The sequence below is a fragment of the Pseudomyrmex gracilis genome, unplaced genomic scaffold (assembly GCF_002006095.1).
Source record: "Pseudomyrmex gracilis isolate BER0280 unplaced genomic scaffold, ASM200609v1 scaffold_136, whole genome shotgun sequence".
NCBI classification, from domain to species: Eukaryota; Metazoa; Arthropoda; class Insecta; order Hymenoptera; family Formicidae; genus Pseudomyrmex; species Pseudomyrmex gracilis.
Window position 1 is genome coordinate 49953 of NW_018020720.1, and position 19034 is coordinate 68986.

Sequence of the window (19034 nt, forward strand, 5' to 3'; positions counted from 1 at the left end):
ATATAATATATATATATTATATATATTATTATTATATATATTAAAATATTATTATATATATATATATATACTTATTATTAGGATCTTTTAAGAAATTTCTTGTACCGAGCCATTTCACATTTCTAGCTCCGACAACTCCGGGAACGATTACTCGTATCGGGAATCCGTGATCTCTGCTCAACGGTTCGCCATTCATTTCGTAAGCCAGAATGACTTCTTTTCTCGGATCCATAGCATTGGAGATCGGGATGCTTGCACCGTACGGTGTACCAGATGGATCTAGATCGTATCCTTCGAACTGATCAAAAACGAAAGAAATAAATTTTAGTGCAAACATGCAACGCATGTTTTTGTATGTACATTAGTTATAACTCATCATTGATGGAAGTACCTGAACGTGATTGAATTTCTCCTCGCTTATTCCCAAATCTTTTAAAATATCGCACAATCGCGCACCCGTCCACGTTGCGTTCCCGACGGCGCCAACACTCCAACTAACACCTTTCAGTTTTTTTACCTGTTTTTGTACTCTTATAAATTTGAGCAAACGTGCCGCTTTAAAAAAAACACACCTTAGTACTAACGAAATGTTAAATTTTTTTTCATGGATTCACCTGTGACATTTCGGAACGTCTGTTTCCTCCGCACATGACAGCGGCTGTTACAGTGTGTTTTTTGTACTTCTTTATCGCTTCATAGCTCAGTGTCTTTTTGACTGTATCTTCTACCGCTAATTCCAACGCGTAGTCCTTCACATCTATTTGTGGCACCGGTAAATGATTCCGTACGTAAAATAGATCACTGGAAAATGAATGAACGATGTAAGAACATACAATACGACACAAAACTCTGACGAGCAAATTGCTTGAACTGAATAATGCGTACACTTACGTAGGTGTGAGAAAGCTCTCAACCAACAAAGAAGACGGTGGTTCTGCGCAAAACGGTTTGGAAGCATTAACTATTAAGGCTTTATGCCGTTTGGGTTCGTTTGCGTACGGATCGTACGAGTCGGTCTTGTTGGACTTGGCGTCATCTTCCGAAATATTTCCAATTCTCATGGATTCCAACATTGAGTATATTTCCTCCGTGTTGTGATTCGCAAAAATTGACCAGAAGGGATCGATCGAACCTCCGGCGGCCATCATAATCTTAGACGGGCCACCTGGATGTTTGTCTACAAAATCTGTTATATCGTACACACCTTGTCCAAAGGTAACCCAAATGCGATTTTCTTTTTTATCGTGTTTTCCTACTTCCTCCAAGCTGTACGTCTTCATATCCTTTCGCAATTGGCCACATTTTACATTTTCCATAGCATTGAGCGCATAAACATTTCTTTTGTAGTTGAAGATGTAGTAAAAAGATATACCTAACACTGATGCGGCAACAGCGGCGTATGTTGCACACAATGCAGGAGATTCTCGCAACTTCTTCCTGGAAGACTCCGACGTTTTCCTTGAAAAGCATTGTGGATCGCACGAATTAGCATACGTTTTTACAAGCACTTGTAGCAACGGTACTTGCGTTCTGAAAGAGACAATTATAGTAAGACTGTGATTCTAAACACAATTATCGTTTCTTTAAAAAATACTACCCAGATAGCCAACTGAATGCAAGTTGTTGGCAACTTGCCGCAAATATTACTCATATGTTTTCAGCAATGTAACAAAAGAGTGTAGGTCCTCTTTTCAGTATGTTCTTGCCAACAACAGTTTTCAAAATATAATAACAAGTTCTCAACAACTCATCGACAATAAACTTATATTATTTTTCTCATAAACTTGTGAATAACTATTATTGCTCATGTATTGCTCACTCATATTGCTGACTCGCATGTCCTAAACATTGGCTACAACAATTGATTGATAATAAAACTCAGCGTATTGATACTGAATTGACAAAAACATTTTCGTTGCGTTAAATAAAAAAACAACAACACAACAGCAATTGGCGAGCAACTTAATCTATACAATGATTTGCTTTACATTGAGTTTTTTCACATTTGGCTATCTGAGTAATGTTATACAATTATCGTTTCTTTAAAAAATACTAATGTTATAATTTGTTAATAGTAAAATATAAAAAATATACCTTTGGGTTTTTATTTTGTTAAATACTTTCCAGTGTAGACTCATATTGTGTACACTCTGTAATTATTCAGTGTTTTTTTTTACAGTATATCATCTCCTGCTCTCTAGGTAATCGCACGTATGCGCACGTGTGTGTACATAATTCTTTTTTTCATTAGAAAAAAAAATAAAACAATTAAACACCATAGTGTCAGAGACGTCGTCTATCGCAGGCCTTGCGTCCATTACGATGAAAACTCGATTCGAGAGAGAATTGGCCAATCGTATTCAATCAATTCAGTCAATCGACCAATGCAATTCGGTCAGTTCTCTCTCCGCGTTCGAGATCTCGGTCTTTTTCTATTTTTAAGCGTTCGTGCAGTTTTGCGGTGGTGCGACGCGACCCTAAAAGGTCAGACATCACTCTGGTTCTAACCTAAGAAGCAGCTGTATTTTGATCAGATCGAGTAGAGAAGTTCAAAAAACAGGATCGAGAATTAAAATAAGCACGATAAAAATTTCACAAAACTTTTTATCTTGAATCGAATAACTTTGGATAAAAAAAACTAAATAATTTTTCGCAATTGTATTTTAATTTGTAACAAAAACGCAACACTATAGTAAATTCTAAGATAAATTTTCGGTGAGAGTTAATTGGAGTTGATTTTGAAGAATCGTTTGTTATTTGCGTGATATGTAAAATATATCTTGTCAAAAACAGTAAATTGCAAATTACAAGTAATTCTACTTGCTTTGTAAATTTTGTAAATAATAACAAAATATCTCAAATTGCAAATGTGTTTTGTCAAAAAGTTTTTTGATTAACATGTACATAGAAGATGATTTAAATGTATGTAGTGAAAACAAAAAATAAACATAGAAGAGTACCTATATCTTATATTTCGTTCGCAAATGAATTGTATACGAGTATATGAAATATAAAACAAATAGAAAAAGAACATATAATAAGCGATAAGTATGTGAAAACAATCTTTGAAAATATATTTTTAGATTTTGAGAAGATTATGAGAAGTGAAAAATAATTTACTATAGCGATGGCTATGAGAAAGAGGAGCGGATCTGGTTCCAAACGTCAGCACAAATGTAAGCTAGTGCCAATCTATGAAAGTTTTTTCAAAGGCGAAGATTTGACCCTGGCTCATCCAAATTTCTGGAATGAATTGTTTCTTATTAAACCTATGGTACGTTCAATTATATATATATATATATATATATATGTTTTTAATCAAACAGAACAATATTAGAGAAAGTAGATATTTAAGTGTGGAATATTTGTTTTAGGTACCTCATATTGAAAATGAGATTCTTCATATGACATCAGAACAATTAAATGCTAGCAAAGAAAATTTAAATGCTCTGGTGTGTCATTGTGTGGACACATTGGTTGATGAACATCCATTCAGAATAGTATATGCGCTGCAAACTTTAGCAGCGGTAATCCAATCCATGTACAAGAAAGCCAATCAAGGCGACTATGGATTTAACTTAATAGATATACTAGTGGGCTTTGATTCCGCGGAACAGAGGATGACAACTTTGATGCAACATTGTAATAATTTTTTAACAGGTAATACATACATCACAAATTTTAATTACTACAGAATGTAAACGTTTAAAACATACTTTTAATATTTCAATGGTAATATAAATATGTATAGTTGGATCACATTGATTTTTAGGTGAATATCCAGATAGTTTGAAAGCTTTGTGTTTGAAATTATTGTTGATAATAGTTACTGGTATGGACAATATTAGTCAAAATACCTTGCTGGAATATGTGATGCTGAACAGTGTTTTCGAATCTCTGATTCAAGTGCGTTTTAATTTATTTATTTAAGTCATCTTTCTTATTTTTTTTAAATTTATTTATTTGAAACTTATGAATTGAGCATGTGGAAATTTTAATATCAATAACTTGATTTATCTCTCGCACAGTTATTAAGAGATACGGCTGCTAGAAATCGTCATGGTCATGATGCAGTGTTGTTGTTAACTCTTCTAGTCAACTACAGAAAGTATGAAAGTGCGAATCCTTACATAGTTAAATTGTCAATTCTGGACGACGAGTTAGCTCTCAATGGATACGGTCAAGCTATATCGGGTTCGTTAACAGAGTTTTGCAGACAATTTGCTCAGCAAAGAGCAGGTATCGCACAATCTTCCGATAAAAAAAAAAAAAAAAAACTTTTAACGAAATGTTTCTTGAATTTTATAATTTTCAGTTCATTTGTAGTTTTAAGATCACATTCAATGTTTTTAAAAGACAAAAAGAACAAACACTTTCTCGTGTATTTTCAGAGATACAACCATCGTGGTTATCCTCAATAACTAGTATAGTCGGAAGCATGTTTGTTGGAGAGGAGGAGGCGAAAACCCAACAAGTTCGCGCGAATAACGCTTTGCTTTTGGCTCTGTACGAAGCTACGCACTTGAATCGCAATTTTGTAACTACCCTGGCCTATACGCAGAGCGACACCAGTGCACCACCGTCGCCAAATAACACATTGGGTCCAAACGCCGTAGCTCCTGGTGCTTCGCCACCCGATGTAATGGCCCAACCGTTCAATTTACTAGCTACCTTCCTGCAATACTGGTAAGAAGATAGAAATCAACAAAGATGCTTAAAGCGTATGCTTATAATGAACTGTTGCTCAACAAATTGCAAAGAGTACATATCCACTTGTGTTTTCAGTTCCATTGTTATGCAAGTTATTAGAACAGAGGCTATAATGAATAACGTGAAGTTGTGCTTCCTTATATTGAGTTGTATCGCCGAGGACCAATACGCAAATAGTTTAATGCACGACGCGAATTTGGCGTTTCGAGTTCAGCTACACAGAGTGCCCATGCATCATAGAAAGTTGCAGGATAAAGCAGCTCCTGCCCAACCTCTCGCAGCCACATTACTTGGTATTTTCTTTGTTTTATTGTTTAACTCGAATAATTTACAAAATATTGTTACAAAACTGATTGCTGTTATATATATATATACAGGGTGTCCCAGAATAGCCGTACAATCTCTCGTAGGCAGATAGAAGGAATAAAACTGAGTCGAAAAGTCCTGAACCATTTTTTTCTATTATTTATAATAAAGGAGTAATTATTGAGTAAAGCGGGNAAATGGTTCAGGACTTTTCGACTCAGTTTTATTCCTTCTATCTGCCTACGAGAGATTGTACGGCTATTCTGGGACACCCTGTATATATATATATATATATATATCATCTGTATATACAGATCTGCTCGTTGAATTTATAACGTCGCACATGATGAAGAAATTTCCACTTGAATTGTATCATCAGTGCATCGGCGTTCTACAGAGATTATTGTGTTATCAAAAAAGATGTCGCGTTAGACTCGGTTACCAGTGGCGGGATCTTTGGACTGCGTTGATCAATCTGCTGAAATTTTTAACGACTCACGAGAGTCATCTCATTAAGAAGATGAACATATTTCCCTTAGCCATTCAGGTATACAATTAGATAGGTCGAAGAAAAACAACGTTCGTCGTGCCGTTGAATTAAATAATATCTCTGCACTTTGTAACACAGGTAGTTAACATTTTAAACTTCTTTATTACATACGCCGATACATTTTTGTCATCGCCCAATAGCTACGATGAATTGTTTTATGAAATTATTCGTATGAGGCTTATTTTCACTAATTTGAATGCTATGGGTAAGTGTGCGATGAATTAAGAGCGTTTTTGTTTGTGTGCAACGAACGAAAATTTTATTTTTATGACGAAAAGAACACACACGAGTGGAACTTTTCAGCGCTTAGATATTCGACCAGCGAGTCGTACGAATACAAGGAACACGCGCTTAAATTAACAAATTCTCTCGTCAATGTAAGAGATATCGTCAATCATTTTCCACCAAAGATAGCTGCGTGGTTGGCGAAAGAGAGCCTGTCAACGCCGACGGAACAACAAATTCTGGCAATTATAATACAAAATTACGACAGTCTTGCTTTGAAACTGCAAGACAATCTGGATCAGTACGAAAGATATTCGGAGAAGCCTAATCACGCATTCTTTGAAGAAATGGTAATTAGATCATATACATATGCGTACGTGTGTTGAGTTTAAGAAATTTAAAAAAAAAAATAATAATCGAATAATTTATTTGAATTTAAATGAATGTGTTGTTGTGCAGGTAACTGGAGTGATACTGGACACAAGAACTTCGATAGATCTTAATACTTTAGATACACAAACTATATTAGAAGAGCTTTCAAATATCTCATAAATGTAAAGATACATATATACATATATACATATATACATATATACATACATACATACATACATACATATATATATATATATATATATACACACATATTGCAATATATTTTTGACGTATTGTGGCTAATTGTTATTATTATTATCATTTTTACAATATACATCCTTTTCTCATGTATAAAACCCTACCAGCTTTTGTTTGTAAATTACTTTGAAAAACTAAAAAAAATATGTATATTATTTTGAAGATTTGCTATATGAGAGAAAAAAGAAAACATTTAAAGTTCATTTAAGCCTCTTGCACAATGGACGGAATAGCGATAGCGATAGAAATAACAAAAGTTTTAAAGAGTTTATATTTAAAAAAATAAAGGTAGGAACAGCGGAATCTAACATACAAAACTACACATGTATCAATGCAGATCAGAAAATCGGAATAAGCAATAGCGATAAAATTTCCGACGAGTTGGAATTCTGTGTTAAAAACCGTGTTATTTCTATCGCTATCGCTATTCCTTCCATTGTGCAAGGGGCTTTACTGAACAAATTAATGCAATTGATTAAGCCTCGTCCATAATGACGGTCAATGTGATTGGTCGATTCAAGAGATTTACTCCCGGTTTCACCATTTTCAATTAACTTAATCGGCCGATTATTCCATTGGAATTGCCAGTCGCATTAATCGTTTAGCAGAACGGACCAATCACGACTGATACTTAATTGTCGATTAAGTTAATAATCGGAGTTGAGGTGAAAACGAACGTTTAGCGAATCTAAGTTCTAAGGATATAAGTTCGATTTGCCGTTCGCAACGCTCGTGAGCGTTAACTGTCTTTGTTTAATTTTCGATAAAAAAAAAACAAGGACGGAATGATTTCATGTGCGCGCGCGCGAACGGCAAGTGGGAACTTACCCTAAATTGAGACTTAGGTACAGCCACTAATGATAAATATAGCCTAACCAATCAAACGCTAACCGGCTCTTTTTCTTTTTTTGTTGTTTTTAAAAATATACAACTCAAACATACACAAAACAATGGCAAGTAAAACAATTGGTAACTTAGCTAAAATGTCGAAACTATTCCAACCTATGTCGATCGAAATACTTGACAAAAGAAACAAGGAAGTATCTAAAAATTTCAAGGTGCGTTTGTTTGTTTGTTTTTTTTTGAAATATTAATTGCGATATTATTTAATATTCCTATTTATAACTACACTTGTTTAGAAAAAAATTATCGAAGTTTATCTGTGACAATTGACCTTTAAAGTGTTGTTTTCAATTTGTTCTCTATTATGTAAATATTTTTTTAAATTATTCAATGAGCTATATATATAAATTTATATCTCTAGCTTCTTTCGTAATTTAAAATTGCAGTTGCTAAGCAATTATGGAATTATTAAATCGGTTAACACCGGTATGTACGCTCTGTTGCCGTTGGGAATGAGAGCTTTGAACAAACTGATAGATTTGGTGGACAAAGAAATGGCGAAAATTGGTGCAGAAAAAATACTACTTCCAGCGTTAACTTCCACCGCATTGTGGAAAAGATCCGATAGATACGACTCTAACAAAACTGAACTATTTACGGTTACAGATAGACACAATAAGGAATATATTTTAAGCCCGGTAAGTGAGATCCGTGTGTGGTACGTAATAAAAATTTTACTTCAGTTAGAAATAAAACTGTTTAACATACATTTACAGTGTTGAGTATTTCTCTTCTTTGTGTTATAGACTTGCGAGGAGCAAATCTGTGATCTAATTTCGTCTATGGGACATCTTCCTCATAAGTTATTGCCTCTGAGATTGTATCAAATTTCTAGCAAGTGGCGGGACGAGATGCATCCGCGTCTTGATCTTCTTCGTAGCAGAGAATTTGTCATGAAGGACTTGTACACATTTGACAGCAGTTTGGAATACGCGCAACAAACGTATAATTTAGTCTGCAAGTCTTACGATAACATTTTTAAAAAGCTTGGTATAAAATATGTAAAAGGTAAATGGTTTTTTTTTTTTCTCATCAATATGCGCGCTCTCATAAATAAATTATAAATTAGAATTTTAAAAAAAAGTGTCTCTGTACTTAAATTATTACGTGTGTAATGTACATACATACGTTGTATATTTTAAAAGCTGTGGGCAATGTGGGAACAATTGGGGGTTTGTCGTCGCATGAGTATCATTACATTACCGAAGCGGGTGAAGATATCGTTCTTCGGTGTCCTTCGTGTGACTTTTCTATCAACGAAACTATTGCCGATACGTCAAATTGTCCCGGATGCAAAACCGAATTGCACAAACACACCACTGCCGAAGTAAGAAAAAAAATATTCTTAGGAGAGAAAATTAGAGAGATTTTAGATTTTTTTGTAATATCAATCCAACGTACGCTCAATGAATTTTTTGAATATTTTAAAATCCCGTTCTCTTGTTACTTGCAGGTGGGACACACGTTCTTGTTGAATACCAAATATTCTAAACCGTTTCAAGTAAAATATTTGGAGTACAATGAGATAAATACGGCGGCAATGGGTTGTTTCGGTCTCGGACTGAGTCGCATTCTTATGTTGGCCGTTGAAACTTTGTCGATAAACAACGAAATGAGATGGCCTGTGAAATTAGCACCTTACACAGCATGCGTTATACCTCCAAAGGTGATCATCCGTATTTACGCGCTTTCTTGTTTTATATGTGAAAATCTGTAAGAGCAAAGGCGTTGTTATGTGAATGAATGAATTATATATATATAACAGGTTGGAAGCAAGGAAGAAGCTACGTCTGCTTATGTTCAGCAATTGTCCGAGATTCTTTGCAAGCGTGACATCGACGCGATATTGGACGACCGGACACGTTTCACAATCGGCAAACGAATGCTCTACGCGCGCGCTACAGGATATCCTTACATAATTGTGATTGGCAAGGCGGCGACCCAGTCGACGCCTTTGTTCGAACTTCATGATTTGAACAATTCCGTTAGTCACGAGTTTACGCTCGAACAATTAGATAATTATTTTGCCGACATAGATTTGAGTTAATTAAAACTGAATCTAGAGAAAGAGATAGATATAAAAAAAGATGCGTGTGCATTGCACATACATCTTTGATTCGAACGTAGCTATGACGTTATGTTTTTAATGTATATATAATTTATAATTTGTGTACTTGGTAAATTGTTCTCTCATGTACAAAACATGCGACAGATTTTTGTAAATAAACTTGTCACTGTGCGATTGTACAGAAGAGATATTGCAGATTTGCGGACACGCGAGAGTTTTAATGGTTCCTCGCATAAATTTTCACATCAAATCAGAAGAAGAGAGATAATAAATTTTTCAAATTTTTGTCTCGGAGAGAAAGTTCTGCCGAGGAACCTGGAAAGTTCGATTTTCGATTCGTGTGGTAGGTAGCTGCTGAAATGTTCGAATTCTCTCTGCGCGTTTTTTCCGCGTGAGGTCTCTCTCCGAAACAACAACCGTGTGTCGCGCGCGCAATCGCACGTCTCTCTCTCTCTCTCTGTGTGTGTGCCGCCTGTGTTTGCCTTCTCTCGTGCCGATATTTGACGACGGTCGTGGTCGTTCGTCGGTCAGTCAGTCAGTCGCAAATCGCGCCGGTGGATGCGAGAAACAGCGTGGTGTTTTTTAACGCGGATGCGCTCACCTTCTTCTTCTTCCTCTTCTTCTGTTCCTCCGGTTCACATTTGTCGCTACCGTCATCGTAGTCGTCGTCGTTGTCGTCGTCGTCGTCGCGGTGATAAAACTCGCGAGAGAATCTGTGCGTCGCAGCAGCAGCAGCAGCCACGATGTCGAGTCAAGAACCGATGGTCATAGCCACAGACAGTATCGACGGTATTTGGCCCTTCTTGCAGAGCGTGAGTGTGTTTCCTCTTTATTGTGTGTTTTTACCGTTTCCTTCTCCTCGCCGCTTTGTCACAGCTGTCGCTTTCTACGACAAATTCGGTTCTCGCGACAAACACGATCCCGTGACGTTTCGAGCACCGAAACGCGAACGAACGGTCTGTCATCTTAATTCTTGCGTTTGGGCGTTTTGTTTGTTTTTTTTTTTTGGAGCTGGATCTCGATTGTATCCTCCGCGCCGTATATTGTTAAACGTCGAGAACGTTTGGAATTTGTGAAAGGGAAGTCGAAAGTAAACTCCGGAAAACCCACATTTCGGAGTGAGTGCGAAAAGAACTAGATATCTAGTTTGTTAACTTTTTTGCCGTCGCTCGTCTTGCAAACTCGCGCAAAAATTGGTTGTATAAATAAATAAATAAATTGTGCGCGCACATGGTATCTCATTTTTTTTTTTTTTTTTTGGAGAGAATAAAGACAACAAAAACGCAATTAAAACAATACCAGTGGTAGCAAAACAAAATAGAGAGAGAGAGAGAGAGGGACAGAGAGAACAGAGACAAATATATTTGTGTACGCGTGTCCGGAGAGTTTGTTTAGTCAAACTGTCATTTTCCTGATAATGCCGCGTTTTAACTCCGTACGCTCGCCGGCCGCGCTCGTTTAAAGTTTCGCCAATTTGAGACGCATACTGGTATATTGCGTCAAATGACTTGTGCGCGACGTTATCTTATCGCCGGCATTGTCGCGTGTCTGGACGAGACACGATACAGACGGAAAATCGTGTTAAAAAAAAAAAGAAAAGAAAAGAGAACGGACTATTTCCGTTCTCTTTTTATAAACAATCATTCAAGCTGATTGTTTAATCGACTCCGAACGAAAGATCGAGAAAATCGCTCTGATCCAAAAATTCTTTCTTATAATCGCATTCGATACAATCTCTCTCTATTTTTGTCGTTGTCGTCGTCGTCGTCGCGTTCTCAAGGACACGCCGCGAGAACGCGAAAATTACACGCGCGTTTGTCTCTCTGACATTTTATGCGAGATTAATTAATCTCCAGATTTTTTTTCGGATAATATTTTTGAATCACAAGTTAATTTTTTCGGCACATCTCGCACTTTGCGCGAATATTTGCAAACATTTCGATCTTCTTTTTTTTTTTTTTTTTTTTTTTTACAGTAAGGCTGATATTACATTTGTCGCGCGACAACGATTTTAAGTATGTTGATTGGCTACCCCAAATAGAGTTCTTTGAAAAACTCTATCTGACAAGCAATCAACATACTTAAAATCGTTGTCGTACGACAAATGTAATACTAGCCGTTATCGCAAAAATCTTTTGTGTAAAAATTAATAAATAGATAAAGAGAAGAACGCGAAAAATCATTTTTCAATTAATGAGATTGAGAAATTTTTTTTTTTTTTTTTTTAACCTATTCCAATAGATTAGAAATCCAATAGATTGAAAGAGAAAAAATGTTTATTTTTATCCGGTGCCATTGTCAACCTTATCTCTCTTTCAACGTAAAAGTTGTTTTTGTTTTTGTTTTTTTTAAATGAAAACAAAAACTCAATCCTTGTCTTATTGATTGAAGGTGATAATAACGATTCGATTTGTTTGGAGATTGGAAGATTGGTATCAATATTACGCGACGTATCAATTACATATGCTTCTGTTGCAGATTGATTGGAGGGATCCGTGGCTAGCCGTGGTGCTGACTTTTCACATTGTCGTCACAATGACCGCGCTAATGACACGAAATCATGCAAATTTTCAGATCATTCTGTTTCTCGTGCTTTGTAAGAATCCGGTGTAATTATTGAAAAATAATTTTTATCATTTCCGTTTCTTCGCAAGATATTATTTAAACTGTGGGGTTTTCATGTTGTTTCAGTGCTTCTGGTTTATTTCTCAGAAACTATAAACGAAGTTGCGGCGACAAATTGGATGTACGTATTAATTAACGTTGATCAAAAAGCGCGAGATTCTCTTTTCTTTTTCTCGTAATTAATTAAGTTTCCCATTTTTTGTTTTTTCGCAGGGTATTCTCAAGACAGCAGTACTTCGATTCCAAAGGCTTGTTTATATCCGTTGTGTTTTCGGTACCTATTTTAATGAACTGCATGATCATGGTGGTGAGTATAAAATTCGCTGTGTTTTAAAAGCAGCGGTTGACACGAGAAATTTGAGATCAAATTTCTCGTTTGATCAATGCGCGTGTTCGTATTGCAATTTTTTTTAATCGGTTTACACGCGCGCGATCATATCAAAAAAAAAAAAAAAACAAACAAATATGCTGCTTTTTTTTAGGCCAGTTGGCTTTATCAGTCCAGTCAATTAATGACAAGTCTGAAACGGGCTCAGTTGCGACAGCAAGCAAGAAATCGCAAGTCGGAAGTCGACGCAGCCAATGGTGAAGTGGCTGCACGAGCAAAAACCGAGTAAAACAGAGAGTTTCTAGTCATAACACGCGGAGAAATACAAAGTGCAAGTACACACTTGACTGAAGGTGTGTGTGTGTGTGTGTGGATGTGTGGGTGTGCGTGCGTGTGCGTGTGCGTGTGTTTGCGCGTGCGGATTATATTTCATCACTTGCGACTAAAGTAGGTCCCGGAAAACGCTACTGTGTATATACTTGCCCGTCGCCGATTAAACAATCGCTCCCGTTTTCTAAATGCGTATGAATAATTTGATACGTATATACATATACAAATATATAAAGAAGAAAAACGAAACTGTATACTATACATATATATATATATATATATAATTATATGCATATTGAAAATTATATATATATGTATACACACAACATATGTGTCGATGCAATCAAAAAAAAAAAAAAAAAAAAAGAACGATAAATACACATCAGAATTGCCTAGTCATTCTTCATTAGAACGTACCTCCGATATTGTGCCGTATATTATATACATACAGAGAGATTTTATGAAATTTAAACTACACTCTCCCCCGATTGCGCGGAAAACGCAAAAGTTAGATTAATGAGAGATACAATGCAGCAACGAATAATAATAATAATAATAAAAAACAAAAAAAAAACCACGAAGAAGCACCGCACCGGTGCTGTAATGCGGCGCGCGACACATTTTGTTATCTTATCGTCGAAGAACATTCCGATAGTTTACTTGTCATTGTTTTTTTTGTTTTTTTTATATCAACCCTTTGAGGATCGGGTGATTCTTTGCCGTTTTCCTTTGTGGAAAAAACTCATGTTGAGATTTGTTTTTATATATCCGAAATTTATGTTTTTAAACGTTTACGTAAGAGATTCAACATACTTTTTTTACTCCTTGAATGACTTACGAGTTTTTTTTATATTTCTTTTTGTTCATTGTAACAATTAATTATTCAAACACCTGAATGAGAATGTAAGTTGACTCGTTTTCATTTTCTTCATAATGTTGTCTGACACTGTTATTTCCACTTATTATTAGCTTCGCATTGGAAATTTTTATACGAGTTTTATAATCTTATTTACTTTTTTTTTTTTTTTTTTTTTAATAAAAACTCGTAGTTTATATATGTATATATAAAAACAAACTGCCACTAGCACATACGCGCGTGTGTGTGTGTGTATACGTTGCCACTCCTCAAAGGGTCACGGTACTGTTCAAAGGTAATGTAATGATCAAAGTGTTCTTATATACAAATGTAATGTACTTAATTAACATAATCTTATAGCGCAGACACGTCATTTTTCATTGCAATAATTATAAAAAAAAAAAAAAAACTATAAAAAGGAAGAATAACACGATAGAGCAGCATATGTGTGTGTGTGTGCGTGTGTGAGAATGATTAATGCGTGTTTACAAATGTGAGCATAGCTTTTTAAAACTTGCTTCGCGCGATTTTCAAGTAACGTAGGATAAACGTGAAAAACATTGTATATTGATAAACACAATACGAGGCGCGTGTGTATATCTTGCCGTCTTTATATAAATATATATTTAATACGCGTTTAATCATTTTCAAAAATAATAAAGTATACTTCTTCGTACATAAAAAAAACACTGTGTGCGTTTTTCTCTTCTGTGCTTCGATATTAAGTTTGTTTTTGTTCTCACTTTATTGTGCGATATACGCGCTAGAAAACTGACTGGGTGGAATGTAAATCTTATTAAATATATATATATACATATATATACATACGTGTACGTGTGTGTGAAACTACGACGAAGTCGCCGTAGTTATACGCTTTCCTGCAATCAATATGCCGTATGTAATGATTTATGATGACGTAACGTAGGTTTTCCTTCTCACATACCGAAGCTTGATTAAATATATATTAGCGGCATTACGAATTAATAATATTTATAGATTCTCGTATTGTTTCGACACTATTCTTAGTTGTATGTAATTTGTAGTTTTGTATAAATTTATATATCGCTTTTCTCCTTGCAACAAATTTATTATGTTTCTTCTAAAAGGAAAAACAAAAACGCTGCGGTCTTGTGTATCGTGTAATATATTTTATATTTATTTAATGTTTTTTTTTTTTGTTTTTTATATATAACGATATATGTGTACACCTAGAAAAAATAAACGATGATTTCCTTTTCGAAAAAATTTTTTTATTTCCACGCAACAAAATTAAGAAACATATTTATAACGCGATAATATAAACGAGCAATTACGCTGCATACAGTGCGCAATTAAAATATTATTAAGATAAAATCCAAATTACTTCTTTTTTTATCTTAAATCTTAGATGTGAGAATTACGTTTAGCGCTACTTAAAAAAATTATATATTTAATACGTATTAAATTAAATACACAAAAAAAAACTTAAACTTTTTTTTAATACCTTATCTACGAATAAAAATAGATGTGACGTTAATTTGCCGATTGACTCAATTACGGTTGATGCGTCTGATAATATAACCGTTTGTGTTTTCAAACGTCGCAGTTTGGTAAATTAACACGCCCTGATGTGCAACTAGTGACGTAAAGTATTTATTACGTCACGTTGGCATTATTTGAATTTTACGTTTAAGTGGTTGGCAGTACTTGTTCGTTTGCCAGTTTCAATTTTGAACGTAAACAGCTGTAGTAAGCATCCGGATCTCAGTATCCGTATCCGATCAAAAGTTTGATTTTATTCCGCGTGCACTCAAAAAATCATCATGGGCAATTACGCGAACAAGTTGATGTTTCGTATTCACGAAAATCAAAAAGAAAACAATGAAACCGACTGCAACGTGCAAACAACACCAAAATTGCCCCAAAGAAGGGTACTGGTCGATCCGCGATCAATTACAGTAGGAATAACGAGAACTCCTATTGAGGTAAAAAAAAAAAAAAAATCTATTTTAGTTACTCATAAAATCTAATTTATTCAATACTCTGCAGAAAAACAAATTGATTGACTGTATATGATTATTACATTAGCTCATTTGAATCTTATGATGATGAATGTATGCGCAAAATAAATTTTAATTTTTTTTTTAATGAAATTTATTAGGTGAATACTCCTCCACTCGCGACAACTAAGAAAATACCCAGTGCAATTCCAAGACATTTGCAGACAAAGCAATTTCTCGAGACTAATTTGGATGTGGTAATGCCACCGTTGTCGCCTAAGAAACCTCCGTTGCCAAGATCAATAACTAGCAATCTTTCTGTGGAATCAGTATGTCAATTAATGTCTTTACTCGTTATCTTAATTCTTGTTTGTTATTTTTTCTTCTATAAATTTTCTTAGATAAAACTAGAACATATCTTCAAATTTGTCAAATTTGTTTTTTTAATACACACACTGTGGTGTATAAAATTATTGCTACATAAATGTAAACTTGTTTTATATCTCTGAGAGAAGAGAATTGTCACAATTAAAATATTGTTTCATATAATGTATACAGGATGAGAAACGTGACAATGACTATCTAACGCCGAAAGCCAATGTCGCAAAAAGGGGTAAAAAAAAATTTACATCGATAGATAAGGAACGTTACAGAGTTTTGGGATTGGATCCCAGATCTCCGGCTGCGGATTTCGAAAGAACTCCTATTTTAGTATCAAAATCTCTTGCGTTGATGAAGGCACGTTCGCAAGAACATTTGAATCGCAAAGGAAGTTACGAGACGGATGTTTACAATCCGGACAGTCCGGGAAATCTGGAAATCAGTTTGTCGCGCAGCATTCCCGAATTGTTTTTGAACGTGGCCTCGGAAATTCGAACGAAATTAAATCTGAATCAAGCGACCGAATTCGATACGATCAAATCCGAATCGAATCCGAGCGACGACGAGATTTTTGAAAGCGAAGAGGACGAAGTAACGGTTATCAATAATCCGAGATTCAAGAAGAGGCAAGAGACAACGTCGATCTCGAGCGAAGAAGAGACGTTAACGATCGTTAAGGACAAAATTAAGAAGAATGATAATTACGAAAATATCGAAATTGATATAACAAAGAATACGCGTTCGAACAACAGTGACAATAAAATCGAAGTATGGCACGATTCGTCATCGTCGGAGAAAGAGTTGTCAGGTAAGAAAGAGGTCGAGAATATTGTAGAAAAGTTACCGCGGGGAAAGATTTCCAGGGAAGAAATAATTATAACATTTGATGAATGTACCGCAATTAGTACATCTGGTAATAAAACAATAAAAACGGAATTGTGTCATAAAGACGGCAAAAGAGACGATGAGAAAAAAAGAAGGAGCATCAAACCGGATGTTAAATTTATATCAAGTGAGAAAAAGATTTTCACCCCTGAGAAAAAATGTGGAACTGAAATGTCAATGGTAATTTAAATAATATATAAATGTTTCAAATGTACATATATATGTATATATAATAGCATTTTAAAATAAAATTTATAAACATACTTTTTTTTTTTTTTTTAGAATCGAACGCCGCTTGGCAATCGATCTAACAATGGTCAAAAGATGGCATTGAACTTGACGCAAAGATCGAGAAATTCAATTGATACCAGGATACAGCAAGAAAACACGCCTCCGAAGAGATACAACGCAAAGAGCAAAAGTGACAATCAATGGGATCCGAATACCACAGTCTTCATTTAACTAATTTTAAATGATTTTAAATGTTTTTAGCTAATTTGTTTTACGATAAGGACAAATGATCGAATTTTATTCTTGATAATTTGTTAATTGAGATAAATAATTAAGGTGTATAAGTAATTTAAGTATTTTTGTATTTAAAAATGTGTAAGTTTTTTTTTCTTATTTCACTGGAGGTGTAAAATAAATAAATAAATAAAATAAGTTCGTCCCACATTTAAGCAATTTCATCTTGCGCCGGACAACTTTGATACAAAAATTTATTTGTTTATTCAAGTGCTATGCTTTTGCATCGCGCTGCGAATTTGAGACTTTGCCGCTTGAATCGAGGATTGAAGGTCTTCGCTAGGTTTTATCAAATGTGTTACGCTGAAAAATTAATATTCGCAATAGATTAGAATGACAAAGAGAATTATTATTAATTAGAACACGTGTGAAATTTTATATCAAAATAGAATTATCTGTAGAAATACGCACTTTGGATTTTTTATGACTATTTTCTTTTTCTCATTATCAGATTGTTTCAACAACTTGACTGTGATTCCACTCTCGACTTTTTTCACATTGTAGAACACGTTTGTTTTCTCGGTGAAACTCGGTTTCGCGAGTTTTCTGGTATCCATAAGTTGCGGCCGAAAGATCTTAACTTTGACACCATCGTCGATACGTTGTCCTTTGTAATTTTTTCTCTTTCGCGTAAAATTCGAGTCCGAATTTGGCTTTTGAGTTACCGGTTGCGTCGCTCTTGCTTCGATCGATTGATTCGATGCCGATAGCGAGTCTGATCCCGATGCGGTGTTACTCCAACTAGTGTTCCAGTTAATCGGTAAACCAGGCTCGGTTACACATCGTGGATCTATGTTTTGAGGTATACCGTTGCAAATAGACGTAAGTGTTTCTCCAGGATAACAATGTTTAAGTCGTTCTTCGGTGAGAGGCAAAGCAGGGTTTTTCTTTCTTCTGTGATACTGTTCTCTAAAAAATGCAATATTTAAATACATGTAAACATTAAAGTAAAAGGTGTTTTTTGTGCACGTGCGAACACACAAAATATGGTAATGACAGTGCTTAGATATACTTTGGGACAAACGTGTCAACTTCTGGGTTTGTTAAATCTTGTTGATTTCTTTTTATCTGTCTCGCTACCTCCTTGCGACGCTGTATGAGTTTTGCTCTTGTTTCTGTCACAGTTTCCAATTCAGGAACGTAAAAAACATGCAGAAGTCCACCATAAAAGTTCTTGTTGTCAATTATTCGCTTTGCCACTCTGTCCAAAAAAAACAAGAACAAATAACTTACGTGTTAGTCTTTCTAAATTGTGTCAGCAAGTTCCTATCATATTGTTGTGAACATAAATTTTCTTTAACAAAAACAGAAATATATATATATACGCACCTCGCACTTTGAATACGTGCGTAATGTATATGATACGTGTCCGTAAATTCTTCCGACGGATATTCAGTTGCCAATTCGATTGCTTTTACCTCTCCGTAAGAATGAACGAGCCTCTCTACTTCGCTTTCTAATTTCAACGCGGGTATTCCACATAGTAGCAAATGCTGTGATTCGTCGTTAATTGTGTAAACCTGTTGCACAGAGCTAGTTTGTCAAGGAAATGTTTGCCCACAACTACTTACAAGTATGGCTCTTGAATTATCCAACAATTTTTAAGTATTTGCAATAAAAATTAAATGTACACATCATTCTTGAACATATTTTAACAAGTAAATTTTTCTATATAAAAGTATATAGCAGAGTGAATTTTAATAAAACTGACAAGATATATATATATATAT

General features: G+C 35.0%; 6 protein-coding genes across 12 annotated transcripts in view; 4 read left to right on the top strand and 2 right to left on the bottom strand.

Annotated features, from left to right (window-relative positions):
* The window catches only part of LOC109856816 (sulfite oxidase), a 3127-nt gene extending 885 nt beyond the window's left edge, over positions 1 to 2242 (bottom strand). Inside the window, exons 1-5 of the mRNA XM_020432499.1 lie at positions 2095 to 2242; positions 892 to 1530; positions 615 to 801; positions 392 to 517; positions 106 to 298 (exon numbers count right to left, since the gene is read on the bottom strand). Coding sequence (XP_020288088.1) covers positions 106 to 298; positions 392 to 517; positions 615 to 801; positions 892 to 1530; positions 2095 to 2138 — 1189 coding nt within the window. The 5' untranslated portion in view covers positions 2139 to 2242. The remainder of the gene's footprint in view (positions 1 to 105; positions 299 to 391; positions 518 to 614; positions 802 to 891; positions 1531 to 2094) is intronic.
* Positions 2243 to 2448: 206 nt separating this feature from the next.
* LOC109856815 (UPF0668 protein C10orf76 homolog) lies at positions 2449 to 6400 on the top strand. Of its 6 annotated transcripts, none has more exons than XM_020432494.1 (11): positions 2449 to 2484; positions 3084 to 3274; positions 3375 to 3660; positions 3773 to 3906; positions 4029 to 4239; positions 4392 to 4686; positions 4786 to 5003; positions 5331 to 5563; positions 5645 to 5771; positions 5870 to 6141; positions 6251 to 6400. In XM_020432494.1, the coding sequence occupies exons 2-11, from the start codon at positions 3128 to 3130 to the stop codon at positions 6341 to 6343; spliced, it is 2016 nt and encodes a 671-aa protein (XP_020288083.1). In that variant the 5' UTR covers positions 2449 to 2484; positions 3084 to 3127; the 3' UTR covers positions 6344 to 6400. The 6 variants fall into 6 exon arrangements, with proteins under 6 accessions (XP_020288083.1, XP_020288081.1, XP_020288087.1 ...); XM_020432492.1 differs by lacking the exon at positions 2449 to 2484 and adding an exon at positions 2498 to 2715; XM_020432497.1 differs by lacking the exon at positions 2449 to 2484 and adding an exon at positions 2511 to 2578.
* Positions 6401 to 7289: 889 nt separating this feature from the next.
* On the top strand, positions 7290 to 9781 carry LOC109856844 (probable proline--tRNA ligase, mitochondrial). The gene is made up of 6 exons (XM_020432540.1): positions 7290 to 7482; positions 7714 to 7965; positions 8074 to 8335; positions 8473 to 8654; positions 8781 to 8993; positions 9093 to 9781. Exons 1-6 carry the CDS (start codon positions 7375 to 7377, stop codon positions 9372 to 9374), a joined length of 1299 nt encoding a protein of 432 aa, XP_020288129.1. The 5' UTR covers positions 7290 to 7374; the 3' UTR covers positions 9375 to 9781.
* A 136-nt stretch (positions 9782 to 9917) lies between these two features.
* LOC109856845 (transmembrane protein 18) lies at positions 9918 to 12952 on the top strand. Its single transcript, XM_020432541.1, has 5 exons — positions 9918 to 10207; positions 11874 to 11991; positions 12087 to 12141; positions 12234 to 12327; positions 12503 to 12952. The coding sequence occupies exons 1-5, from the start codon at positions 10139 to 10141 to the stop codon at positions 12635 to 12637; spliced, it is 471 nt and encodes a 156-aa protein (XP_020288130.1). The 5' UTR covers positions 9918 to 10138; the 3' UTR covers positions 12638 to 12952.
* A 2140-nt stretch (positions 12953 to 15092) lies between these two features.
* On the top strand, positions 15093 to 17255 carry LOC109856850. 2 transcript variants are annotated; one of them, XM_020432550.1, is made up of 4 exons: positions 15093 to 15498; positions 15675 to 15842; positions 16072 to 16702; positions 16800 to 16923. In XM_020432550.1, exons 1-4 carry the CDS (start codon positions 15337 to 15339, stop codon positions 16820 to 16822), a joined length of 984 nt encoding a protein of 327 aa, XP_020288139.1. In that variant the 5' UTR covers positions 15093 to 15336; the 3' UTR covers positions 16823 to 16923. The 2 variants fall into 2 exon arrangements, with proteins under 2 accessions (XP_020288139.1, XP_020288138.1); XM_020432549.1 differs by adding an exon at positions 17062 to 17255 and having other exon boundaries at positions 15100 to 15498; positions 16072 to 16959.
* A 237-nt stretch (positions 17256 to 17492) lies between these two features.
* LOC109856851 (RNA-binding protein 48) overlaps positions 17493 to 19034 on the bottom strand; it is a 2269-nt gene continuing 727 nt past the window's right edge. Inside the window, exons 3-6 of the mRNA XM_020432551.1 lie at positions 18634 to 18824; positions 18317 to 18505; positions 17716 to 18213; positions 17493 to 17607 (exon numbers count right to left, since the gene is read on the bottom strand). Coding sequence (XP_020288140.1) covers positions 17511 to 17607; positions 17716 to 18213; positions 18317 to 18505; positions 18634 to 18824 — 975 coding nt within the window. The 3' untranslated portion in view covers positions 17493 to 17510. The remainder of the gene's footprint in view (positions 17608 to 17715; positions 18214 to 18316; positions 18506 to 18633; positions 18825 to 19034) is intronic.

Coding starts and splice junctions, on each gene's coding strand:
- LOC109856850 (XM_020432549.1), top strand. CDS start 15,337: ATGGGCAATTACGCGAACAAGTTGATGTTTCGTATTCACGAAAATCAA. Junction 15,843..16,071: donor GCAATCTTTCTGTGGAATCA/GTATGTCAATTA, acceptor TAATGTATACAG/GATGAGAAACGTGACAATGA. Junction 16,960..17,061: donor GTGGAACTGAAATGTCAATG/GTAATTTAAATA, acceptor TTTTTTTTTTAG/AATCGAACGCCGCTTGGCAA.
- LOC109856815 (XM_020432494.1), top strand. CDS start 3,128: ATGGCTATGAGAAAGAGGAGCGGATCTGGTTCCAAACGTCAGCACAAA. Junction 4,240..4,391: donor ATTTGCTCAGCAAAGAGCAG/GTATCGCACAAT, acceptor GTGTATTTTCAG/AGATACAACCATCGTGGTTA. Junction 5,564..5,644: donor TATTTCCCTTAGCCATTCAG/GTATACAATTAG, acceptor TTTGTAACACAG/GTAGTTAACATTTTAAACTT.
- LOC109856844 (XM_020432540.1), top strand. CDS start 7,375: ATGGCAAGTAAAACAATTGGTAACTTAGCTAAAATGTCGAAACTATTC. Junction 8,655..8,780: donor ACAAACACACCACTGCCGAA/GTAAGAAAAAAA, acceptor TGTTACTTGCAG/GTGGGACACACGTTCTTGTT. Junction 8,994..9,092: donor CATGCGTTATACCTCCAAAG/GTGATCATCCGT, acceptor TATATATAACAG/GTTGGAAGCAAGGAAGAAGC.
- LOC109856845 (XM_020432541.1), top strand. CDS start 10,139: ATGTCGAGTCAAGAACCGATGGTCATAGCCACAGACAGTATCGACGGT. Junction 10,208..11,873: donor TTTGGCCCTTCTTGCAGAGC/GTGAGTGTGTTT, acceptor CTTCTGTTGCAG/ATTGATTGGAGGGATCCGTG. Junction 12,328..12,502: donor TGAACTGCATGATCATGGTG/GTGAGTATAAAA, acceptor GCTTTTTTTTAG/GCCAGTTGGCTTTATCAGTC.